Source organism: Anolis carolinensis, chromosome 3 (assembly GCF_035594765.1).
Source record: "Anolis carolinensis isolate JA03-04 chromosome 3, rAnoCar3.1.pri, whole genome shotgun sequence".
Lineage (NCBI taxonomy): Eukaryota > Metazoa > Chordata > Lepidosauria > Squamata > Dactyloidae > Anolis > Anolis carolinensis.
Window position 1 is genome coordinate 34,823,535 of NC_085843.1, and position 27,584 is coordinate 34,851,118.

The 27,584-nt window shown below is 35.8% G+C and overlaps 2 protein-coding genes across 4 annotated transcripts in view; both read left to right on the forward strand.

The window, feature by feature from the left end:
• LOC134297377 (neurobeachin-like) overlaps positions 1–12,180 on the forward strand; it is a 90,873-nt gene extending 78,693 nt beyond the window's left edge. The window contains exons 22-23 of the mRNA XM_062974716.1: positions 5,221–5,438; positions 9,133–12,180. Of these exons, the coding sequence (XP_062830786.1) occupies positions 5,221–5,438; positions 9,133–9,316 (402 nt within the window). The 3' untranslated portion in view covers positions 9,317–12,180. The remainder of the gene's footprint in view (positions 1–5,220; positions 5,439–9,132) is intronic.
• Positions 12,181–13,449: 1,269 nt separating this feature from the next.
• Positions 13,450–27,584, forward strand: part of LOC100554350 (neurobeachin) — a 385,661-nt gene continuing 371,526 nt past the window's right edge. Inside the window, exons 1-5 of one of the 3 annotated variants that reach the window (XM_016992607.2) lie at positions 13,450–13,663; positions 15,970–16,100; positions 17,054–17,161; positions 19,730–19,898; positions 23,136–23,231. In XM_016992607.2, the coding sequence (XP_016848096.2) occupies positions 13,516–13,663; positions 15,970–16,100; positions 17,054–17,161; positions 19,730–19,898; positions 23,136–23,231 (652 nt within the window). In that variant the 5' untranslated portion in view covers positions 13,450–13,515. The remainder of the gene's footprint in view (positions 13,664–15,969; positions 16,101–17,053; positions 17,162–19,729; positions 19,899–23,135; positions 23,232–27,584) is intronic. The other 2 variants (XM_008107912.3, XM_062974715.1) reach the window with 2 other exon arrangements.

Here is a 27,584-nt window from a genome sequence, read left to right on the forward strand (position 1 = left end):
GCCATTTAAAACTCATATTCCCCCTAAACCCCTTTTGGAAATGATCTATAGTCACTGAGGTATTGGCAAAATATATGTTTATAAAGTTATCAGTTGCCTTGTTGCTATAATCAGCATTCATTGTCCATAAAGGGATATTGTATTACAGTAGTCTGATCAGAAAATAGATGACTATGGTTAATGTATAACTCCAGAAAAGAACACACAGATGGGTACCAACCTCAGTTAGCAGAACTTTCCTGAAGCCAAATAAGTATTTGTTGACAGTGTGTATATATTAACAAAAATACCTTCATGTCCAATACCCTCTGTGCTGCCTCAGAACTCATAACATGTGTGTTTCTTCCGTGTACCAAAGTGTGCTACCTTTACATACTGCTATCACGTTTCTCCTTTCTTTTTCTGCTACCCATCCCAGATCTCTAAATGCCCCTAGTTTAAATAAATGTTTTATTTATAGAAATATGAATAAAAATGCTCTTCTAACTATACTGTTTTTGTGAAATACTCCTTTGTCTTTTCTTTGGAAAATTGCTCAGAAAATGGTCATATATCCTTCCACAGATGAGTCATACAGTCTTCAGGTCTGTAGAAACATATGGTAGTGATAGTGAGACTGAGCTATGAATTCTGGAGTGAATGTGACCTCGGGCCAAGGACTCTCCTGTTAGCTTTACAAAGGCCACAGTCAACTTCATCTCCACATCTGCACTGTTGTTCATAGTTTTGATCTACTTTACATGTAACTCAATTGACTATCTGACTTCAAGTAAGACTATACCTGTGTATGTTTGCATGTGGGCACACACACATCCTGTTTCCCTATGCAAATGATGTGGATGTGGGAGCTGTTTCTTATTTTCCCACATGTGTAAAAGTATATTCATGGAGATTAAGGACACAGGACCCTGCAAAAGTAATAAATAAATAAAATAAAGCAAACAAAAAGAACATACAGTACAGCTTTCTTTCCCACCAACATCCTGAGCCACTACTACCTATTTCAGATGCATCAGCCTGAACTTAAAGCCCTTACCCACCCATCTACTTTGCCTCTTCATGCTTGTTTCTTTGGCTTCACCTACATCTCACAATCTCCTCTCCTGTCCACCAGCAGACTACACAATCTATTGCTCATCATTGCACCATGAGCCTCAGCCAGAATTTAAGATTAGAAGAATGATCCAAAGGAGCAAGCAGGGGAAGATCAGTGAGGAAAGGCTTTCAGTTCAGGCTGAGGCTTCTGCTCAGATGGGGTTTCAATGGGAAAGAGGGGAAGGGTACAATAGAGGAATGATCTTAAAATCTGAATGGAAAGGTAGGGAAGTGAATGATTGAAGTTTTACAGTAATTTCTCATTTTTAGAATGTCCCTAATTTCAAATGCTTATTTTCTCCTTCCAGGACTGGAAGTGACAAATTCAAAATTAAGTCCATCAAAACGTAGTCCCTAAACTCTTGATCATTAGACATCATTTTTATTGTGTACAAGGCAAGGATAACTTTTATTATTTTATTATAGGTTTATTATAGGTACAGGGCTTTTTTCTTCACCACTAAGTACCCATAATCCCTGCAGATCCAAAGTTAGATCTAGAATCAGTTATTCCTCATTTCTTTTAGTATGGGGAACAAAAGTGTTAAATATATTTCTGAGATCCATCCTTCATTCAATTTTTTTCTTTCTCTTTGGTCATCTTTTCTTTAATTTACATACAAACATTTCTATTTATTTATTATTTATTTCCCATACTTGTATCCCGCCCTTCTCACCCCGAAGAGGACTCAGGGCAGCCTCACAACCAACAACAATTCAATGCCCAACATACAATTCCAAAAATAAAAATTATAATTAAAACCAATCATTAAACATAGATGAATTAAAACAACAATTAAAATCATGTCAGAAAACTTGTTCTTCTCATTATTTCTAAGGGGGAAAAGAACTAAACTGTCTTAATGGAATCAGTTAATGGAATCACTTGACAGCCAGTCAGAAATTCAAACATGTAACACTAAGGGACAAATATTTTTTTTTTGCCATCAAGTTGGCTTTGACTTCCGGCAAGTATACTGATGGGAGACCTCCAATATCGTTTTAAACAAGTTATTGTCGAAGTGCAGACTGTGTTTTACACAAGCATTTCTCATTGTTGCCAGGCCCATTTTTCTCTGCCAAAACATTTGAGAGTTTCATGTTAATAATAAATCAACAGAATCCATTTTAGACCACCCATTTTAATTATAGTGATGGAGGGACCTGCCTGCCTGCCTAGTTAAAGGAGCTTGTGTTTGGAGGCTGGTGTCATAGAAAGAATGTTAGTGCCATAAAGAATCTTCCTGCAGCCACTTTTTCCTACAGCCAATTTCACAGGAGTTTCTCCTGTGAAAAATTCAATATTAACAAAGTCTGTCATTTCACCTATAGAATTTAGCTTTCAGTAGCAGGAGTCTTCATCCCATCATTGGCTTCAGAAATGTCAATTCAGCCCATGCACTCCGAGATTGTCACACAAACTTTCGTCTTAACATCTGTTGCAAAAAGGAAATTGGTTTATGCAGATGCTTCCTTCCTTTTGCTGTGAGAAGCAGTGTCTTCCCCTTTGCACCTTGGAATTTCAAAACATATATAGCTGTCATTGCTGTCTGGCTTTGATAGAAAGCCATAATAATATATCCCTATACAGATGTTTGCTTCCTTGGGCCTTATTGTAAAATTTGAGTAATCTTCCCTGACTTCTCAGAAGGTGAAGTTCATTGATGTTGTTCATGATTTCATGGTGACTTCAGCCTATTTCCCAGACAAGAGTTTTTAAACCTTATTATATGCCACTGTAAAGCTCCGAGGCACTCACAGGGTTCCCATAAAGACCACCCAGTTGTTTCTTGGATACATGGTTTCTACTATGGCAATTACACTGACTGCAAGGTTCAGGATGTGCTTTCTACAGGCATGGTTTCTGTCTTGGTTTGATCTCCTGACAGATTCACCTCACATTCATTTCACCATACCAAAGAATGTTAATTGATCTCTAGAATGGTGACTCAGTTTTTAAAATGTCCAGGCAGGCACATCCTTCCTCTTCAACCAAAGGTATCACTTTCAGTGAAAGCTTCTTTGGAAGGTTGGGGTGGGTGGGGGTCCCATGAAGAAAGACTTCAATAAAGAACAGGTGGACCAAGAAAGAAAGATTGATCCACATCCATGCCATAGAGATGTTAGCAGTGGAGAAAGCATTTCATGCCTTTGATGCTTTCCCGCAAGACAAAGTCATTCAGGTTGTTGCCAGCAACACAACAGGAATGTATTATTTGATCAAGCAAGAAGCAACAACCCACTTTGCCTCACACTATGAATTTGGAACTGGCGCATCTACAGAAGGATCTCTACCTCAGTGACCCACCTTCCAGGAGAATATAATTTTCTGGTGGATACCCTAAGATGATCTTCAGATTTGTGCCACAAGTGGATGCTCCACCCCGACACACGACAGATGGTCTTTTGAACTCTTCATCACAACTGAGAACAAACAGTGTTGAGAGTTCTGCTTCAGGAGTCTTTGGGGGAAGTTTCACGACGACGACAACAAGAATAATGTGTTGTCGAAGGCTTTCATGGCCGGAATCACAGGGTTGTTGTGTGTTTTCCGGGCTGTATGGCCATTTTCCAGAAGCATTCTCTCCTGATGTTTTGCCCACATGTATGGCAGGCATCCTCAGAGGTTGTGAGGTATATTGGAAAATTTTGCTCACTAGAAAAACCATGGCTCACTAGAAAAGACAATAATTCTTGGTAATGTCAAAGACAGTAGGAAAAGAAGAAGACAGCATTACAGGCAGATACATTCAAGCAAGAAAGCTACAAACCTGAATGTGACAGCCCTGTGCAGTGCTATTGATGATAGGCTTCCTTGGAGTTCTCTCATTCATAGGATCACCAGTTTGAGATTGACTTGGTGGCAATTAACAATTTCACTTCTGTTACTGAAGAAATGCAACCGATTAGATTTCACTAACTTGAAGTCATCAGCTTCTAAGATGCATACTTTTCTAGGAGTGAATGCCATTACATTAATTAGAATAAATTCTGACATTTATTCCAAAGATTGTATATGGCTCCTTATCCATATGAACACATTCTGAATTCATCCATGTAGAACTGACAAGTTGACCACTAAGACCCGACAACATATTGCTGGAGAGATTAGTGGCCAAATCTTCTAGTGTTTGTATGTTTAGTTGAAAATACCAGCAGCAACTCCTGCCCATTTTCATTACGTTATAGATTGTATTCCCATTCTGCTACTTTGCATGGTTAGTTTTTTTAAACAACAACAACAAACAAACCCAGTGAGGCACAGTGAGGCAGTTTCATGTGTCAAGATTTAGATCAGGATAGATACTGCTTTTGGACCAAATGGTTGACCAAAATTAGTTTGTTATATGTTGTTTTTATTGTCAAATAATTCTTGGGATTTTTAATGTATTAAAATTATATATTAAAATATTCATAACTTTTTAAAAATACACTATTGAGTTTAGCTTTTTCTTGGAAAGTCCCTCCCCCCATAAGACCACATATGCTGTTAAAAATCCTGTGATATAGACCGATTACCAGCCTTTTTCAACACCTTTTAATTATTTGTGTACCGATGTCATGGGAAACAAGTCACAATGACACATTTTCAGAATATTCTATACAATTTTTGCCTCAGGATGCTTCATGTGATCTTTATTCAAAAGTACATTTTTACAGTAGAGGCAGAATAGAGCATAGCTTTTGTACTCAGCATTATTGAATATACAATGTTAAAGCTGTGGCAGAGGTTCTTAATATGTGGCTCATGGAGCTCTAGGAAGTTCCTGAATTGACTTCAGGGGATCTTTGAGTCAGATTTTGGGGGAAGATCGTTCTATACCCTTTGTTTTATTTTTAAAATGTTATTTAAGTGCATTTTGTGGAGAGAGTCCATAGTTTTCATAAGTATCTTTGAGGGAACCACCACCCATAAGTTACAAACAACTGAGTTATATACACCTAGGGCAAAGTTGCATAAATAAGATGGGAGGGTATACCATTTTACTTACTTTGTTTTAATGGCAACCCACCTATATTAATTATTTGGTTCATTGAATGTATTTACTCTAATTTCTCTTGAATTGTGCTATGTGTCCGATTTTTCAGTGCATCTTCTAAATGAAACAAATACTAATTGTTTAGGCTGTGCAAGGTCGTTCTATTACACAGCAAGATAGAGACCTGCGTGTTGATTTGGGTTTTCGAGGAATGCCAATGACAGAGGAGCAGAGACGACAGTTTAGTCCAGGTCCACGTACAACAATGTTTCGTATTCCAGAGTTTAAATGGTCCCCAATGCATCAGAGGCTATTGACTGACCTGCTTTTTGCTTTAGAAACAGATGTGCATGTTTGGAGAAGGTAAGAGACCACACATTATTTAATATTGTTACTTTTTTACTAGTTACACTAAAATTACATTTAGCGATTCTAGGAAATTTTCTCGTACTTCTTTGAGGGAAAGTGGCAAAGAGCCATCACTGTGATTTTCCTACTTAGGTATTCAAAAAGCTCATTTGGTGGGAACAAGGCCTTTTTGGTGGCTGCTCCCAGACTCTGGAACTCCCCCTCTAGAGAGACCAGGGTCCCTTCTGCAGTGCCATATAAAATCCAGATTATCTGGTTTTAACTGGATTATATCAAAAACAAGTCATGCCAGACTAATCTGATCTCCTTTTTGGATATAGTTACAAGCTGGGTAGATGTAGGGAACACCGTTGATATATAATATCTGGATTTCAGTAAGGCCTTCAACAAGGTCCCTCATGCCCTACTGGCAAACAAACTATTCAAATGTGGGCTAGGCAAAACTACGGTTAGGTGGATCTGTAATTGGTTAAGTGAATGAACCCAAAGGGTACTCACCAATGCTTCCTCTTCATCCTGGAAAGAAATCACGAGTGGAGTGCCGCAGGGTTCCATCCTAGGCCATCTTTATTAATGACTTAGATGAAGGATTAGAAGGCATGATCATCAAGTTTGCAGACAATGCCAAATTGGGAGGGACAGCTAATCCTCCAGAATACAGGAGCAGAATTCAAAATGATCATAACAGGTTAGGGAGATGGGCTGATACGAACAAAATGAAGTTCAACAGGGACAAATGCAAGATACTCCACTTAGGCAGAAAAAATGAAATGCAAAGGTACAGATTGGCGGATGCCTGGCTCGATAGCAGTACGTGTGAAAAAGATCTTGGAGTCCTCATGGACAACAAGTTAAACATGAGCCAACAATGTGATGTGGCAGCTAAAAAAGCCAATGGGATTATAGTGTCTAGATCCAGGGAACAGAGGCTGGATGGCCATCTGTTGGGGGTGCTTTGAATGTGATTTTGCTGCTTCTTGGTGGGTGGTTGGACTGGATGGCCCACAAGGTCTCTTCCAACTCTATGATTCTATGATTTTATTTGGCAGTGTAGACTAAGATAATCCAGTTCAAAGGAGATAATGTGGATTTTATGTGTCAGTGTAGAAGGGGCCTTGAATGTTCCTATCCCTGCATGCCTTTCGTAGGCATATGAAAATGTACTTTGGTATCAAGCATTTAAGGAATTATGAGGGGCAGCCTACTGGGGAAGGTGTAAGTGTAGTTTTAAATTAATTTGTATTGTATTTTATTTTTTATGATTCATGACACAAAGATGTATATTCATGTTTACGTGCACTTGCTTTGTTTTTATTTTTATTGTGTCATATTTGCTGTTAGGTGCTAAGTCTCTATGTTGAGAGATTGGTGGGATAAAAATAAAGTAAATAAATAAATAAATAAATAAATAAAAAGGTCAGAAGAGGCACCATGGCAGGGAGGACAGAGAGATCAGTCCTTCTTTTATGTTCTCCCAGAACGGACTAAAATTTCTAGATGTATACATGGATATCTATATAATATTTATTTGTATTTATTAAAATATTTATTTTTCATCCTATAGCTTAAAGATCTTAGGACAGCTTATAGTTAAATAAAATTAAAATGATAAATAGTTACAATAATTTTAAAAGAATGCACGTATATTAAATCAATTAAAAACCAGATATCTGGCTGCTAAATACTACTCATTATGGGGTACAAGTTGGAACTGAGTGCCACTCCACAACTTAATGGCCATGGTGCTGAGCAGCAGTCTTGTAATGCAGCTGTCTAAAGCCAGCCCTACTAATAGGAGCAGAGTCACTGTCATACATTGCCTCCTATTCCCGACAGCTATTCCATTATGATTCTAGGATTAATGGTATCAAAAGGCTCTGGGGCCCTTTCCACACAGCTGAATAAAATCCCACATTATCTGCTTTGAACTGGAATATATGACAGTGTGGACTTAGATTACCTAGTTCAAAGCAGATATTATGAGACCTTCTGCCTTGATATTCTGTGTGGAAGGGCCCTGAGAGATCAACATTTATGCTACCGCATTCATGCAACCTCTGATAAAGTACAACTAACTGCACAACTATTTTTACATTATGTGACAATTATATCCTGTATATAATTCAGAGAGCAGCTTTTTAATGATATTTTAGAAGCTACAAGGGCAAGAAAAATGCAAAATTTGACATAAAGGTAATAAATTATATGCTTTGACTTGTGAGGTATGTTCCCATACGCTGCATAGAGTTGCATAAGGGAAAAGGCTATGCTGATGGTAGTAGTATAACTGATACGGTCTTCCAACTCATAAAGGCTTTGGCTGAGCAGCCAGATGAAATACCCTTTCTAGGCCACTAATAGCAAGCTGTCTTGGGTTTGTGCATTTGTGCATGAGCCTACTTCTGATCTTGACATATTTTCTTGCTTCAAACTGCCTCCAAATCTCAACTCATTGTTGAAAATATGATCACTCCAGAAGGTCTTCATTTCTGACAGGTAGTAATTGTAGTTAGCCACAGGAGCCAGCCAAAATTCACAGTGCATGGTTGGAAGCCAAACAATTTTTTAATTGAAATGGTAAAAGTAAGAAACATGCATTTTATAAAGGCATTAGAAGATAGCCAGAGGGCTATAGAATTCTGTTCCCAAATACATTTATGGGAAATACCCATACAGGAAATGAATAACAACTTTTTCTCAGAAGCATGCTTCCTGAGATGAAACCTGAGGTGCTGTGCTGCTATTTTGATGCATAACTGTTGATGATATCTTCCTCGTTTTGCTTCGTTGATATAAAAATGGTGAAGAAAGGTGCATGATGAATCTGGAATTTCAGTCATGCCTATGGAAGGAAGAATGGGTTTTAGCTGTGGTTGATGTGTAATCAAAAGTTGTTTTCTGTGATTGCATCCAAATCATAGCTGAGCTACAACATGAATGTTTAATATAGGTAGAAATTTAAAATGATGTTAAAAAACACCCCACTGTCTCTCTGGGTTGCTGAAGGTTATTAGTGAAAAGAAAAAAGAATGGTAATAGCAATAATAAAAGAATCACAACTGAAAAAACATTGGAATAGAATAGTAACATTATTTTAAAAACACAAAGAACTAAAATATAAGTCCAGAAGCAATTATAATACTCCAAATGATTACCTGAAAAAGAAAAATGTAAATGACTTTCATCATGCTAGTAAATAGATGGTTGCCTTTGGTGAATGAGAATCTTTGGTCAGTAAGAAACTAGCTTACTAGGTCATTTCTTTGAACTGTAATAGAATTAGTTTTTTGTCTCTCTAACATTAGATATGTCACAAATGATTTAATTAGATGTATGGGGCAGGTAGATTTGTGAAGAAAAATATGAAATGTTAGCTTTTTTGATGTATATGCAATGTTTTAAAAACAGTAATAATAAATAATTTTATTTTTAACTCATCCTCTCTCCCCGAAGGGACTCAAGGTGGGTTCCATAAACAAAAATGGCAAATATTCAATGCCGTATACAATAATAAAATGCAAACATTTAAATATACAATTAAAACAAATTAAACAACTTTGGCTAAAACATTAAAAAAAAATGATTTCATGCTGTTATCAGGCTTGTGTGTTTTGAACTTTATAATAGTAACTCCACGTATTTTCTGACCTGCTTTTTTCTTTTTGTTGTTGTTGTTGTTTTTCTGTAGCCATTCTACAAAGTCTGTTATGGATTTTGTCAACAGCAATGAAAATATTATTTTTGTACATAATACTATCCACCTCATTTCCCAAATGGTAGACAATATTATCATTGCCTGTGGAGGAATTCTACCTTTGTTGTCTGCAGCAACATCTCCAACTGTAGGTACAATATTTCCATCTAGTGGATAAATTGTAAATTGCATGTTGAGAATGTGTTGATAATATGCTTTTCATATACATTTTCTAAAAAAGAAAAAAAATGCAGGGTTAAAAAAACTCATTCTTTTAAACTATTGTCTATTTTATATGCATCATTTATATGTCCAAAAATCCTCAAGTACAAAACAACCTCTCTTTTGTTTGACCATATTTTTGGTGAGATATGTTAAGAAACACTTTCTCATCAAGGACGGGGAGGTTTGTGAATATTGTTTACCACTCTAACTGACTAGTTTTTCATTCCAGTAAGACTAGATCCACCGAACATAATGAAACCTGATTAATGTTTTAAATGTAAATACCATTGAATAACTGAGTATACTTCAATTGGGATTTACAATTGAATTGTATTTAAATTCTTTTATGGTCTGACCCAGGAAAGAAAATTCTCTTGACCTTTAATTTGTTTTGCTGTTAAGGGTGTGATCAATAGTCATAATAAAGGAAAATGTGTTCCCTGGGCAACTTGCACATAGCATTTCCTGGTGATAAAAATTCATTAGACTTAAAATGTTCCGAGACATGTGAAAAGAAAAGCTGGTTTTCTTCATCGTTCCTCGATGAGCCAAATAATATAAGGAAATTTGATTTTTTAAGTAAAGGCTGGGTGGAAGATAGATTGCATACTTAAAAAGCAATTATAAAGTACACTGTTCAGCTTGTTGCACAGAAAGAACTGGCTTAACATGGAGTAAGAGGTTTTTCTTACATTTGTAAATGAATGTGCAATGGCATGAAGGAGAGTTGTTGTTGTTTTTTCCTCTTAAAAGGTTACCAGTATTCAGTGTGTTATTTTAAGCACTCCCAATGAAAGTGCATTTTTTCTTTATTTAGCAGCAAATCATGTTAGTTATATAGTATTATAAACAGCATAGATTCGAAAGTGGCCTAAGTCACGTAACAACAACAACAACAATAACAACATTTATAACCTGCCCTCACTCATCGAAGGGACTTAGGGCAGTTTATTAGAACATGTAGTTCTAATAAGGATGCAGATCCAGTTACAATTTTTTTGGAGATCCTAGGTTTTGAAATTTGCTTGAAAATGTAGGAACATTTCAAAGTAAACACAGCTGCTATGTGGGTAATGAATGTTGTTAGATGTTGCTTTCTCAGCCAAATTACTGACACAGTACATTTCATAGTATTACAGCTGATCTGTAAATGCTCTGCTGTGGCAGTTTTGCCTTGTTGAAGAGAATACTCTTTGGGAAATTATTCATAACGTGTTGCAAAGTTCAGCTGTTGACTGAGACATGTTTAAAATTGAAACCGTGAAAATAAAAAAAACCAGAGGATTCTGTATTTCAAAATGTGTGATAATGGTACCCAACTTAAATACATTCAAACTTAATACTCATGTGTAAGAGTGCAGTTGAGGTCAGTTGGTGGTGTTTGCAAATGCAGATGTTTTTTCATTGCATGAATTCTTTCAACATGCTGTGAAAAACCATCTGCATTTAATTATCCCAAACAATGTAGAATTTCAATTTTTGTCATTCAACTTCCAATATTTATTGTCTTATATGTCTAATACATAACTTAATTGCATATATTAAACTATAATGGCATGCAATTTGATGTTTAATTTAGTGCTTTCACTTTTACATCACTTTTTAAAATTAAAATATTCAACTTATAAACTAAAATGTTTTATAATAGTAGTTTCAATTTGCATTGTATTTTCATTTGACTGTAATTTTTCTTTTTCTTTTTGTTATATTCTGTTGTCTGCCTTGTCTGATTCATGCCAAGGGTTCTAAGGTTAGTATATCCACTACAAGTTTCAGTTCCTAGATTTTGGAATTTACTTTATTTTTTGCTTATTTTTATTTAGTCAGGCTTCTAAAATGAAATGAATATTTTATATATACCATGAAATTATTTGTGCTTACTATACCATAATTATGTTTGACTAAAACTAGAGATAACATCTACAAAATAGTGTTGCATGCAGTTTTTTGATCCATGCATCACAATATGTGACTACCTACTGTTCACTTTGCACCTCTATTGTGCTTCTTCCCACAAGATTTGAGTAGGGCAGTACTATTCTCAAGTGGTTGTTCAGGGACAAGTAATGCCTCCTAGCATATTGGCTGCTGCTCCAAAGAGTTTCCAGGAAAGAGAGTACCTACCTAGCACGTTGGGGGAAAACCCTGCTCGTCTTCCACATCAACTAGCTTAAGAAGCACATCTGTACAGCATTTCCAAATAATAAAGTAGTTCTTTGTGTGCTGTTTCCCCACTGCACACTGTGGCACAGTATATGTAGGAATCCTGAAGGATCTCCTCTTTCAGGATTAGACTAAACTTCGGCCGAATTATATTGGAATCTTTTTGGAGACTTGTCTTCCAAATGCCCCCATAATTTTTGAACACCAAAATTATCTGGATTAATGTGTGAGTAATACACGTGGGTTAATCCATAGTGCTAGAAGATCAGGGAAAGAGTCTAAAGTGTAGAGAGGGATCATGTTTAGGAATTGCATTCATTCACTGAGTGGTTGTCCGCATATAGTAATCCTACTCACAGACAAGGAAAATCTTAGACAGACAAGGGAAATCTTTTTGGAAGCCTGAAGGAAGGCAATTATTTAATATCTCTATGAGAACTGAATGTGTTACATTAGCATGCAGTTACAGATGATAGTTGGGACTGGGAGAGATGGAAATGTGGGACGGAGTGCACATTTGGATTTCAATTTCAAGTAACTGGGAACCTATCTCAGAAAACTGTTGAAAGTCCCACTTATACGCATCCAGATTTCAAAACTTTTTACAGTAGTTTGTCTGCATCTCTACCAGTGCTACTCCTTTTACAGCAAAAACAATTTTAATGTTTGTTAAAATGTATCAGGTCTGTTATCACCAAATAACTCAGAAATGAAAGCAGACAGCAGTAAACTTAATTTTCAATATGTTTATACTGAGTACTTTATAAATCTAAGTTATAATAGAGTTGAATATAATGTATTTCAATATGATTGTAGCAGGGATGGGCAAAGTGCAGCTCACTTGGGTCCTTTTTGTGTACCCTGGGGTCCAAACAAAATGTATTTACTCTAGAATGCCGCCAAATTCAATCTAGGGAGTGTGGACTGCATTCCCGTCACATTTGGAGACCTCAGGTTCAAAACTATTTTTGGGAAATTATTCAGAAAGAATTGTTTTCTCCCGAAATTTCCCCAAATGTCCAGTTGGGGGCAAGGGGTGCCTTTCCACCACATTTTGCAGCCTCCTTTGGACAATTGAAGCCCAGAAAGGCCTTTAAAAAAACCCAGAAAATTAACAAGAAAAGGCTTCTGTTCCAGGCAGGTTCAAAAATTATTTCCTGGGTCTAAAAAATGATGAAATGACCTCATATTCCTTAGATTTTTGATTGCGTGTGTGTGATAATTTTCTAAGATTTTAAAATAATCATGTGAAGAAAGCTTGATTTTGCAAATATGGTCACTCAGGAATGGTTTCGACAATTTCTCTTGGAAATTTTTGTTCCAAATAATTTAATTATAATTTCATTTGCACATGCTCTTTTTAGATTACATTGAAAGGTCACTGCATTAAATATGTGTGTGAGAGGGTATATGAATCCAGAGTGTTGTGACTTCCAAGACACTGATAAATCTATTTCAACCTACAACCCACTTTATCCAGTACATAAGATCTCTCCTAGCCAAAATGCCAGACTTTATAGTCTGTTATGGCGTTACAAAGAATTTTTCTACCAGAGTAACTCAGAGGGAGAACCAAGTTTTTTTTTTTTACAATATTGATTGTATTCTGCTCTTATTTCCCCAGTCATGTAAAAAGGGTACAGCAGCTTCTTGGCCTCCAGTGGGTATCTTGTGGGGGGGGGGTATTTCTTTAAAGTAGCTTAATGGCTTATGATGACCCCATGGATTTCATAGGATTTTCTGATGCTTACGTAGACATAAAATTGTCAATCCTAAATATAGCATGATACTATGAATTCATCTCTACTCATGACCATTACTATAGTGTTATTAGTCAGTTTCTTTGCGGTTTCATCACAACTAAGCTGTATAAAGTAAATCAGTGAAAATTTGTACATTCATGCATTCAGATGTGTCATACTTTTAGAGGTCTAATGTAATGACTTTCTTTTCAAGACTGAATTGGAGAATATTGAAGTAACTCAGGGTATGTCAGCAGAAACAGCGGTGACTTTCCTCAGCCGCCTGATGGCTATGGTTGATGTACTAGTATTTGCCAGCTCACTAAATTTTAGTGAAATTGAAGCTGAAAAAAACATGTCTTCTGGAGGCTTAATGCGACAGTGCCTAAGGCTTGGTAAGTTTGCATGGAGAACAGCTCAGTGCATTAAATAATTACTTACAGATCAATGGAATGAGGCCACAGTAAAAAAATATACATGTGGAATCTGACCTGGTTTTGATTTTGATGAAATAACTTTGTCATATTTTCCATTAACATGTTAAAGTTGTTCAGAAATATGATCTTATAGGACAATATGGTTATACATATTTTCACCAAGACAGATTGTCTCCAAAATAGTACAAATTCTGACGTAGAACAAATTGTTTTTCTTTGGAGAGTTGCTTCTGTTAAAGACGTTCTTTGTAATGCCTCCCTTTTGAGGGTGTAATTTTTTTTCTCAGATACCTCAAATTAGAAGCCATGGATGGCTCAGAATATATGCATTTTTCATTCCAAACTATCTTTAATTTCCCAGTGGTAATTAACAGTAATTTGTTGATATGTTAATCTCCATGGCACAATAATTCATGGCTGATATATGTAGTTTTGATCAGTAAACTGCATCCTCATCCAGCAAGAGCAAGTATTTAACTTATTAGCAGGACTGGCTTTATTCTAAAGCATTTTAAAAAGTTGAACCATTTTAGTATGCACTGAAAAAGCAAAAATGAGACATACAAGAATAACTTGTTAGCAAAAAAAACATACATTAGAGCCCCACTTATCCGTCTTCCGCTTATCTGACACTCCGTATTATCCGAGGCCCGGGGCGCCCTCTCTCCCTCACTTACCCCCTCCTGGGCCAGTGCAGTAAAGGGGGCAGCAGCCATTTTCCCCTGCTCTTTTGCTCACTCACCAGGCTGGGTCCTGGGTCTGCTGCCACTGCCGCCATTGCTGCCGGGACCGGCCTGGTGAGTGAGGGAGGGAGGGAGGGCCTTCTAAACCTTGCTTCTCCTCCTCCTCCTCCTCTTCTCGGAAGAAGAGGAGGAGGAGGAGGAGGAGGAAGAGGACAAGCTAGGCTTGGAAGGTGCCCTTCTGCTGTTCCTCGCAATCCCCCTCCTCTTTTTCCGAGGGAGAAGAGGAGGGGGATTACAAGCTGGCTCTGGAGGGAGAGGAGGGGGAGGAAGAGGAAGAGGACAAGCGAGGCTTGGAAGGTGCCCCGCCGCTATTTCTTGTAATCCTCCTCAACAGGGGAAGAGATTCCTTCTTCTGCCACCCTTCCTATTATCCGACAGTTTCGATTATCTGTTAAATTTCCCTCCAGTTTAAGATGGATAATCGAGACTCTATTGTAGTTCCCCCCCTCCCCTAAATCTTAACATTTTATCTATGACAACCTCTTGGACATCCTAAAGCAAATAGAACAGTAATTCACACAATCCCTTTTACATAGTTTACTCCATCATTTCCGTAGTGTACTGTAGTGTACTGTTTAACAAAAGCAAATAATAAATACTTTGATAGAAGACAGTTTCTCAGCTGGAATTAGTTCGTTTTCTTTTTAAACAACACAACAAGATTTTTTTTCTTTTATGAAAATGAATTGATTTTTAGCCTTGAGGTATGGCTAAGGGTGGCAGTGACATTACAATAACCTTTTCAAGTTTGTATTCAGCTTGAAGTTTGAATTTATTCACTTCGTTTAAACTCTCTTAACTCTTACGATGGTTATGTTTACATCACCATATTACATTTTTAACAGTTCTTGTCTAACTCTTTGGCATTTACTCCATTTGTCCAATTTCTTTGATGCTTGTATATACAGTAGAGTCTCGCTTATCCAACATAAACGGGCTGGCAGAACGTTGAATAAGCGAATATGTTGGATAATAAGGAGAGATTAAGGAGAAGCCTATTAAACACCAAATTAGGTTATGATTTTACAAATTAAGCACCAAAACATCATGTTATACAACAAATTTGACAGAAAAAGTAGTTCAATAGGCAGTAATGCTATGTAGTAATTACTGTATTTACGAATTTAGCACCAAAATATCATGATGTATTGAAAACATTGACTACAAAAAAGCATTGGATAATCCAGAATGTTGGATAAGCGAATTTTGGATAAGTGAGACTCTACTGTAACTGCTCAGTAGTTGGACCACTGGGCCATCTATCATAACACTGGAAACTTTGGAATTGTGACAGAACTAGCTCTCCAAAGTATCCAGAAAAGCTCTGTGCTGTCTGATTTTTCAGTGATCAAATCTTAGACCATTTGTATCCCAAACATATGCTACAGCACTATTTCTGGCCCTTCGGTTGCAATTAGAAACATAAAAGAACACAGATATTATGATACAGTGTTATTTCAATGGGTCTTTCTCCTTTTATTAATGCATAGAAATAGATTGTTCTTTAATTTCCTTTTTTAGTTTGTTGTGTTGCTGTGAGGAATTGTTTGGAATGTCGACAAAGGCAAAGAGATAGACTAAACAAATCATCATTAATCAGTGGTAAAACTCAGGAGACCTTCCAGGGCATAAGTGCAACTACTACTGCTAAGGTAAAGTATTATTTCCTATTCATTTCATTTTTACAGTGTAAGTTTATTTATTAATGTTAATTACAATGTTATTCAGCAATGATGATTTATCACACTGGTAATACAGAATTTACCATTTTTATGAAAATATAAACAGTAGTCTTGAAAATTACCCCTGATCATGATTGAGATCAGTCTTTAAGAAAGGTTCCATTTAGTCCTTCATACTTTAGCACAATGTGATTATCATTACCTGAATTTCTGTGGACTTTCTGTTGATTTATCATAGTCTTTAAAACATCAAGGAAAGTTAAAAAATGTAATTTTAGAGGGAACAAGTTCAAGCAGATGCCCTTGTTCATCTGTGCTAGGTGTATCTATCATTATGCTTATATATAATTTAAGCAAGTGTTGATTAACCTCACTTCGCTACTTTGATACAAAGCAATAAATCACTTGGGAGTAGATCTTACGTCAACCCTAATCAAGTCTGTATGACTGGGGTCTTAAGAGTTCTGACATGTCTATCTTACTTCTGTGTATCAGAAAATTTAGCAATTGCCTCTCAAGTCTGTTGCACCCAGAGTAATAACATTTTATTTAAATCTATTCTATAGGAAAAGTTTGAAATATAGGTTGATTACCTATTATTATAGTATTGTAGTTATGTTGGTAAACTATTAATTTACAGTGCTACTTTATCTGTGAATCTAGACTACATATTTTATTTATTATTTATTTAAATTTCATCAGGAAAAAAAATCGATTTGATTGTTGCCTCAGTTTTACCAGGAAATGGAGTTGGCAGTGTGCTGCAAATGAGCACCCTCTTTCTCTAATATAATATAATATAATATAATATAATATAATATAATATAATATAATATAATATAATATAAATATCATAAACTTCATATATCATATTAAAAGTATTAAAGAGGTGTTTTTGAATTGTATAACTGTTGTATGTCTAGACTCCACTCGAAAACGTTCCTGGTAATCTATCGCCTATTAAAGACCCCGATAGGCTTCTTCAGGATGTTGATATAAATCGTCTGCGAGCAGTTGTATTTCGTGATGTGGTGAGTACTATTCTAACATAGCCTTTTTCTCAAAACATTCATGTCTGTGTTGTTTTTATCTGTCTGAATTGAAAAATCAGAGATATTTGTAAATCTGTGATGCATATTTTTATCTTAATATTTTACATTTGAAGTTCAGCGTATATGAAGATTTGATGACAGTGAGGACCCTTCCATAAAGCTGTATAAAATCCATATTGAACTAGATTATATGGCAGCGTGGACTTAGATAATCCAGTTCAAAGCAGATACTGTAGATTATCTGCCTTGATATTCTGGGTTATATGGCTGTATGGAAGAGCCATATTATAATTTGGTATCTTATTCCAAAGACAATACACCCTGACAACTATGACATTCCATATCATCATGTTGGTTGTTGGTGATTATGATAATGGTAGTATAAAATAAGTTATTACTATTTTTCTGCTTTTCTGTTACATGTACTTGAATTAACACAAAATACAAAACACACACAAAAACACTGTTTCAAATACTATGGTGTTGGCCATTAATATAAAATTACAATTTTGTTGGTAAGGATGCCCTTGAATGTGTTGGTAAAGATTGTCTCAGAAGTGGTGGTTGCCTTCTTCCCACATGGTCATTCTGTTGAATTTTAAGATTCATTCAGAGACCTCTCCCATCTATAGACACCCAGAATTATATGGCATTCATTATTATATCCATTGAGTTCGTTCTATTGCTATCAGATGCTTGATTATTTTTTAAGGTCAGAGTAGTAGTGAGTTCTGAGTAAGAGGATGAGAATTTATCCATTCTTTATTGTCATGAAGAAACTACATCTCTTAGGGTCCTAAGCCACCCACTCTCATTCCAGTTGGGAAAAGCCCCCCCCCCCCCCCGTGCTGTTTTAGTCCTAGGAGTGATCTTTTTTTCAAACAAAAATATTGACTATTAATAGCTTTCCCAATGCACTATCAAACACCAGCAGTTTTCCACCCCACTTCTTGATAAAGTTTAATGAGATTTCTAAACTGCCAGGCTTGAAGGCTGATTAAGAAAATATTTATGTGAGATAGATGGATCTTGATGGATTCCTGGCTACAATAGGATTTTTTCCCTACTATTGTGAGGGACAATTCTGTTAAAGAGGGGTGACTTGCAAGCACACATTCTTTCCTGAGGATATTATCATAAAGGCCCATGGATTCATGGGTTCTGGGAAGGGGGAGGAGAAACCGCTGCTCCATGCCCCACATTGCCTGTCTTACCTAGACCCTCATCCCATGGGGAAAGGTGTCTCCGCCCGACTTCCCCCCATTGCAGGGAAGGGAACACGGGAAGGCTCTTGTCTTGCTGTGGCGGCAGTGTGCACTGCTTTCTCTCCCTTTTCAGCACGGAGCACAATGTGAGAAGGGCTCGGTGCCGAAAATGGAGAGGAAGCAGCATTTGACAGGCAAATTGGCTCATCTGATGAGATAGTTAGAGAAACAGTTTCTTGTGCTTTGCATTGTTTTTATGCTGTTTTTAAATACATCTGTTTTATGTTAGTGACATGGTTATTGTTTAAATTGTTCTGTGTATTACTGTATTGTGTTATGTGTTTTACTGTATTGTATATTCCATTGCACTACAACATGCTTGTAAACCGCCCCGAGTCCCTTTCAGGAGATGGTTGTGGGATATAAATAAAGCTCTTGTTGTTGTTGTTGTTGTTGTTGTTGTTGTTGCTGGGAACAATGAATTGACTAGGAAGATGATTCGATTGAGCTTGGATGAAGTAGCTTTTGGGGGGCTACTTTGTGATGATGGCGAATAATATAAGACACAATAATTCAAGGCATATGAACCACCACGGAGATTAAGATCTTTTGGGGAGGCCCTACTTTCAGTTCTGCCACTGTCACAGGCATGATTGGCGGGGACGAAAGATAGGGCCTTCTCAGTGATTGCCCCATGGCTATGGAACTCCCTCCCTGGTGAGATTAGATTAGCCCCCTCCCTCTTGTCCTTTAGAAAGATGATAAAGACCAGTCTGTGGGACCAAGCCTTTGGGGCAGTGCAATAATGACAGCAATAGGAAATTTTACCCTGCTGACCTGATACGGTACAGCTGACTTGTGATGGTTTTAAATAATGGTTTTAATGTGAAAATAACTGATTTTAGTGTTTATGGTTTATTTTATGTTTCAGCATTGAATGTTTGCCGTATATATGTTGTGCTCCGCCCTGAGTCCTGTTTGGGGTGAGAAGGGCAGAATATAAATGTTTTAAATAAATAAATAAATAAATCAGAAAAAAGAAGGAAATGATGTTGCTCAATAGAAATTGAACTGTAAATAGGGAGATGACCTAACTGTAAAACTCAGTTAGGGAGGCTTGCAACTTCTGGACCTGACTGTGCTCCTGAATGTTCAGAATATGGCCATAACTTTGACCAAGAGTACTTTTATACATATTTGGCTCAGTTGCACCCCTTATTAGGTAATAGCTCTTTTGGCAAGCAACACATTTGCTTTGTTCAGATCGAGACTGGAAATGAGAGAATTGTAACAAACATATTTTATTGTATATTTAAATTGTACTCAATTGTCTTTTCTATAGGATGACAGCAAACAGGCACAATTTTTAGCTTTGGCTGTGGTTTACTTCATTTCTGTATTAATGGTCTCCAAGTATCGAGATATACTTGAACCACAACGAGAAACTGCACGATCTGGAAGCCAGGCAGGTAGAAATATCAGGCAAGAAATAAATTCACCAACAAGTACAGGTACCTCTTGTTTTACAGTTTATGTTTCAGTTGTTTTTGAGGCTATAGATATTTTATTAAATAAATATGATTAAAAATTTAAAAATACCTGTTAAACATGTTGGCTTTTTAGTGATTTATTTAAGATAAATTGCTCTGAAGAAATTTGTTCATTTTCATTTCTTGCATTATATCAATTTTTGCTTTGGACTATTGGACACAGACGGTCAAATTCTGCATATATGGGACCTTCCTTTCCAATTATGTTTTTCATCTAGGCAAGATAATAGTTTTTCCATCTTTTGGGGATAATATCAATTCAAAAAAATGTGTATTTTGAATTCAGCTCAAGCTGGTATTTTTTTATCAGATGGACTAAAGCTCAATACAGGGTGCATACGTAGTGTGTACAAAGTTCAGGTTCAATGTTTGGCATCACCATCTAAAACAAAGACAAGGAAGAAAGGTAATCATGTAACAGGACATGAGAATGATCTTTGACTGCAGCTCTGAAGTGCTTCTGCCTGTTGAAATGGAATTTACAGAACAAAATTGGCAAAAAAATTGGTATAAGACTTCTTTCATTCACCGAAAACTAAAGCAAGGTTTAACATTGATATCATGAAGTACCTATTTTTATTTTCACAAGCAATAGACAGTAATCGACATGTAGTGTGTCAGTGGAATTATTTCCAAAATATAATCAGAAATGTGAAAACTTCCCTGTCCTCATCTGGCTTTCTGTCTGAGGTAAACCGCCATCTAACTTAGCAAAATTGTGCACAAATAAAGGAAGAACTCCTACTGAGCATCTAAGTAATGAGCTGCATAAACAATATGGAGTACACTGTTCCCAGCATAGGATAACCATTACATAACATTAAAATAGGATATCCAGTCACCTGAGTATATATAAATCATGTGGGTCCTATATTGAGCACATATTAACTCCTGACTTCATCATTGTAGTGGTGGTAGTATAGCAGCAGCAGTTGCAATATTGTCCAGAATTCTAGTCAGTAATGTTTGCTAGACTATGAAACTTGATATTGAGGAAAAAGAAGAAGAGGAGGATCTGATTTTGTACATTAGAGCCCTGTGAAATTAGCTAGATTTTCATTGCTAGAAAATGCAGGGTTTTTTCTAGTAAGGTAGTGGAAATTGAGGATTTTCTTTTATGAACATATGTAGGAATAATAGAATTTACTTTGCTTCGATTTTATAAGTCACTAGACCTTTTGATTCAATCTTTGTGGAATTTGATTTGGTTGGTGTTTTAGGCAAGGAAACTGGTTTAAAACCTGCACTTCCTGGTTAATCTGCACAGTTCTTTTATGTACAGTAGAGTCTCACTTATCCAACGTTCTGGATTATCCAACGCATTTTTGTAGTCAACGTTTTCAAAATATTGTGATATTTTGATGCTAAATTCATAAATACAGTAATTACTACATAGCATTACTGCATATTGAACTACTTTTTCAGTCAGATTTGTGGTATAACATGACGTTTTGGTGCTTAATTTGTAAAATCATAACCTATTTTGATGTTTAATAGGCTTTTTTTAATCTCTCCTTATTATCCAACATATTCGCTTATCCAACGTTCTGCCGGCCCGTTTATGTTGGATAAGTGAGACTCTACTGTATGTAATGTAGAATTATTTGTAATTTTTAATCATTAAAACCACTTTCTTCAGAGATTGAGTCTGCCTTATCCAGACCAAAGGGAATAAGATGAGAATTTAGAGTGTATAATATTTTCTTTCCTAAAATTGCACGATTGGAATATTACTCTTATTTTGAATGGATTTGGGAAGGAATCTGATAGTCATGGCTATCAAATTTGTATCATAGTCATGCTTATCAAATTTGTATCATGAAGTCAAAATTCTGTTTCAATATTAGGTTCAAAATTGCAAATAAGTATGGCATCTCCATCTTTTTTTTGCCAGTTTACCTGTTATAATGAAAGTTGAAAGCTGTCTTGGCACTGTTTTTCCTTTTGTCCTTATTTAGGCAAACCCCTTTTAGCTGCAGATAAGGTTACTAACTTCTCTTTGTAATTGTAAATACTAATTATTACAATTTTCCATAACTTCAAAGGTGATACTTATTCAGAGTGCGGGGGTAGAAAAATATTAACGTGACAGAAGAACAAGTATAATGAAAACAGGTTTTATGTGTCTACTTAGTTTTTCTATGGTCTGAGAAATAATAATTACTAGCTCTAGAATCATTTTGACTTTCAGTCATGCTTTTCTGTTATTGGGTTGATAGACCTATGAAAATCTAATACACAGAAGATGGATTTTAGAGTTACTCAATTTCATTGTTTCTTGACTTTTATTTGCTGACTTAATTAACATATACAAATTATATGAAAAGCACGATTTTATTTTTAGTTTTATTAAAATATTTTATTTTATTTTAATTAAAATATTTATTTTCTACCTCATATGAGGTTTCAGGGCTGCTCATTAGTAAAAATAATAACAGATTAAAATAATTTAATACAATAAAACGGTTTTAACAAATTAAAACATATTGAACTAGTTGAAGACTTAAACATAAGTTAAAAAAAGGTAAAAAGTTTAAAACCATGTGCTTAAATATTTTGGAAGTGAATCAATGCATCTGTATCTGTATAAATCTTTATCTTGACTGTCTATGGATATATAAATTCAGATCTATTTATTTTGATTTACTTGTACTTCAAACTTTATTGTGCAAATTTATTAATTTGTAAAAATGACTAATATTATTTCTGTGACTAGACCATTTTATTTCTTTATTTAAATCATAACCGTATAATTTATTGTTATAGTTTACTATGTACATGTAACTGTATAAACAACATATATTCCTGCAAAAACATACTTATAAGGTTTACAATTGCCATTTGAAGTAATTAGCTAAACATTATGGCTTCTCTTACTTTTTGTCTATATTTGGTGTATTTTTCCATTTGTGAATTATTTCATAGTGCCAGAGTATGAGAATATTGTTTTCATTTGATTATTCCAGCCTTGCCTGTCCAGTGTATGTTTACTTGTCTTTTCCTATAAATGTTGTTTCTATTATGCGTTACTTGCAGGTATGTTGTTTTCCTATCTCTTGATTTCTCTCTGAGAAATATGTTGTTAGCGCTATGTTTGCATGTTTCAGTGAGATAGGACTTCTGTCATGGATCCACAGTGGACCAAAGCATAAGCAAAAAGTAGCTGGCTCACAAATGACTCCATGATTTTCTCCACAGTTGTGGTCATACCATCTATCCCACACCCAAGTTTGAACCATGGATTTCTTGCCAAGTTAATTCCTGAACAGAGCTTTACCCACTCATTTTACAAAGGTAATATTAACATAAACTCCTAACTTATTTGAGTGTACTGATTCATGTCATGTAAAAGAATTAACAAAGGTTTGTGTTAAGCAAGAATATATATATATATATATATATATATATATATATATATATATATATATATGGTTACATACAGATAAAACATGACGAAAATAGTCTGCCTTTTGAGACGTCATTATTTATTGAATAAGAGAATAACGTAATGAAAGTATAATACTATGCAGTTAAATGTACAAAAACCTCAAATTAAAAAAAACTAATTAAAATCCTTTTGTCTTTGCACAAGCACGATATCAACCTAATATTAAGGGATAAAGAAAATGTTTCCTGAAGTAGTGTTTTTCATCATTTAGGTCAGACATCTAATTCAGTATTTGATACTGAAATATTAATTATAGATTAGCATTAAGTTCCATTCATGGTAGACAATTTGAGTGCAGCATTAAGTGTATTTTTGTGTGTTATTTCAAACAAACAAATAAAATACCACTAAGCCATACAGTCTCAACAAGTTCTTGTGTAGTTAGATTTAGAAGGTGAAGAAATACTATTTTATAGTAATATTCAAAGACAGCCATAATAGCCTGTTCCAGAAAAAAGATGTAAAGTTCTGTAAAACCATAGTTACTTGGGCCTTCAGGGATAGCTGTGTATTAAGACTAGTGCTAATACACAGCTGTTGTTGTGCACAAGATATTTTATGCCCGTATTAACACTAGTTCTTGCACAAAACTATGACAACTATGTCTGAGTTGCTTGAGAAGTATCGGATAAGTTATATGTGTCTTTTTGCTTATTTTGCTAGTCTGTCTGTTTTTGATGTATTTATGTGTGTGTGGTGTGTGTGTGTGTGTGTGCACACTTGCATTGTTTCACAAAGGGAAAAAACACTAGTTTTGCACAGAGGCAGTCTGTGCAAACTACTGAAACTTGACAAAAGAACTCTACCTGTACCATTCTTGCTCTGGAGGCAAGAAATCTTGTGGAGGTCTGTGACTTCTGAACTGGCATGTCAAGACAATTATCACTATCACAAGATAAATTTTGTGAGAATTTTAAAGTGTTTCATTAGAGTATAATTTTTTATTCAGAAGGAGCTAGTAGCAATTTCTTTAATCCCAAATACCTGCAAATTGGGATTCATGTTACAGAACTGGACTATATTACAGAGATATTAGAAAGTCACAGATGGTAAGAATAAATGCTACAGTGTCAGTGGATAAATGTCAGTGAAGGTTTTCTTGCAGTGGATGCTAGTTGTATGTATTTCAGATACTTTGGAAGGAATTGGCTATATGCCCTAATTAAGTAGTATAATAGGTTCTGGTGGGTCAGGGAAGATATAGAAAAAGGTTTCCATCATATTTCAGGTTCCATAACATGAATTCACCAGGAAATAAAAGAAAAGTTTGCATGTCAAGATAGAACTTCTTTTGGCGAAGGAGACCACGGCAGAATTGCTGAAGGCTCATCTGATACTAATCCTGTGCCTGACATTCTATTTTATTTATTGGACATTAGTAATGGTATACTTCCTTGCCTAAAGGAATGTAAGCATACAGTATAGTATATAAAAATAATAAAACATATTCAGGCAAATTACAAACAACATAACATGAAGTACTAGTGTTACCCTCGATCACTACAGTGATTAAAATGGATGATGGTGAAGAAAAAGCAGCTACGAAAATTAATACTGATGAATATTTCACATTTTGCTGATGTTATACAATGGACAATGTATCTGAGAACTTGGTTGGTAAAAAATGCTGTATAGAGCAAATCTTACAGAAACAGGCATTAAAGTTCAACACTAATACGCAAATGAACAGAAATTTGGTTATCTTTTCACCTTGCCTAAAGTGCCACTGTATGTTAAGGGTCTTGATCTTGATCTTTTACATATAGCTCCTGAGTAAAGCCAGACACTATAGTTTTTCCCAAAGGCTTGGGCGTTCCATCACAGTGTAATTATATTATCAAAAATGTGCAATGGCAATCTGAGATTAAGTATATTGATCTTCATATTGTTTTTTCCAGATGGTTTGGGCTACAGATTTCATCAGCTCCATCTATTAGTGGTCAGGGGTGGTGGGAATTGTATTCTAAAACATCTGAAGATAACCAGCTTGGAAAAGGCAGTTGTAAACTGGGAATAAGCAGTGAAGAGACCATAGGTTGCATGCTTTCCTGGCTCCTTGGTTGATAAAAGTAGTGGAATGTAACCTATAATACGTAGATATTAGATCATATAGTTATATCATCAAGGTCTGTGGTAAAGCAATATTCAGTGTTAAAAGCTTACACTTTGTACAGTAGGATACAGAAACAAGTACAGAATGATCTGAAGGAACTCTTCCAATTGATATCTTGTTAGATTGCATAACGCTTCATACAATAATAAAGTTCATAGTTTTGGTTCTGAATTAACATGCTAATTCGTTAACAAAAAAGTCAGAACGGTTAACATTGGACTATGACTATGGAGACCAGGATTCAAGTCACTGCTCAGCCACTGGGTGATCTTGGACAGTTCACACTAATTCAAAGGAAATCAAAGGTAAACCTTCTTTGAATACATCTTACCAAGAAACCCCATTATAGGTTTGTCTTAGGGTTACTATAAGTTGGAAATGATATGAAGGCACACAAAAATTCATTACTTTGTTGGTAAATAGTAGAGAGAGTATTTGAACTTTCAAGAAGAACAATGAAATAGTAAGGCAGAAGCTGAGCAACAACCACAAGTTTCAACAGAGAAAAGAAAGAAGTTTAGCTATGTTTCTGAAACACATGCAAGTACTAGTAGTGCTACAAACACTGGCGCATCGTGAAATACATGATCTAATGGAGGAGAGAGAAAAAACAGAATTAATGGCTGTAGGCTGGAATGATACAGGAAGAGAAAGGAGTGTGGATAAGCAAATTGGAAGTATGCAAACAAGAGGTAGCAAAAATTGACATGCAAAGATTTCTAACTCTAACTCTACTAGCACTACACTAGTATTAGATGGCAGAAACTAGGTATTGATGGTTCTTAGGTTAACGTTTTGTTGAAGGCTTTCGTGGCTGGGATCACAGGGTGGTTGTATGTTTTCCGGGCTGTATGGCCATGTTCCAGAAGTATTCTCTCCTGACGTTTCACCCACATCTATGGCAGGCATCCTCAGAGGTTGTGAGGTATGGAGAAACTAAGCAAGGAAGGTTTATATATATCTGTGGGAAGTCCAGGGTGAGAGAAGAACTTTTGTCAGTTGGAGGCCAGTGTGAATGTTGTAGTTAATCACCTAAATTAGCATTGAATAGCTTCATCTCCTGGCTTCTTCCTGCCTGGGGGCATCCTTTGTTCAGAGTCGTTAGCTGCCCCTGATTGATTCATGTCTGGAACTCCTCTGTTTTCAGAGTGTTGCTTCTTATTTACTATTCTGATTTTTGAGTTTTTTTAATACTGGTAGCCAGATTTTGTTCATTTTCATGGTTTCCTCCTTTCTGTTGAAGTTGTCCACATGCTTGTGGATTTCAATGGCTTCTCTGTGTAGTCTGACATGATAGTTGTTGGATTGGTCAAGCATTTCTGTGTTCTCAAATAATATATTGTGTCCAGGTTGGTTCATCAAGTGCTCTGCTATGGCTGATTTCTCTGGTTGAGTCAGTCTGCAGTGCCTCTCATGTTGTTTGATTCATGTTTGGGCAATGCTGCGTTTGGTGGTCCCTATATAGACTTGTCCATAGCTGCATGGTATACGGTAGACTCCTGCAAAGGTGAGAGGATCCCTCTTGTCCTTCACTGACAGTAGCATTTGTTGGATTTTCTTTGTGGGTCTGTAGATAGTTTGTAGGTTGTGTTTCTTCATCAGTTTGCCTATGCGGTCAGTGGTTCCCTTGATGTATGGTAAGAACACCTTTCCTCTGGGTGGATCTTTGTCTTTACTCTTATGGTTTGATCAAAAATAGTTCTAGTTGGAATTATATCTCCTTTTAAATGGAAGTTTATTTACATGTGAATGTAATTCCCATAAAGGAGACAGTGATTAGATCTTTAAAAGAAGCATCAGAGAAATATTATCCATATATTAATATTTAAAATTGTATGTATAATAGCTCAGGTGGTGATGAAGAAAACACACATCAATAAAAGGTCAAATAAGAAAATGTATTTTAAAATTGGGAATAATCCACAATCCAAAATGCATAAAAAAGCTGCAGAATAAGTTATACCAGCGATTTGTAGCAGATTGACCACAACAGAAACAATTCTAATTGTTGTGACAATATGATATGATTACTGTATACATGTAGATGTTCATAGGTGACTTCCTATCTCATCAGTGCTAAGTTGGC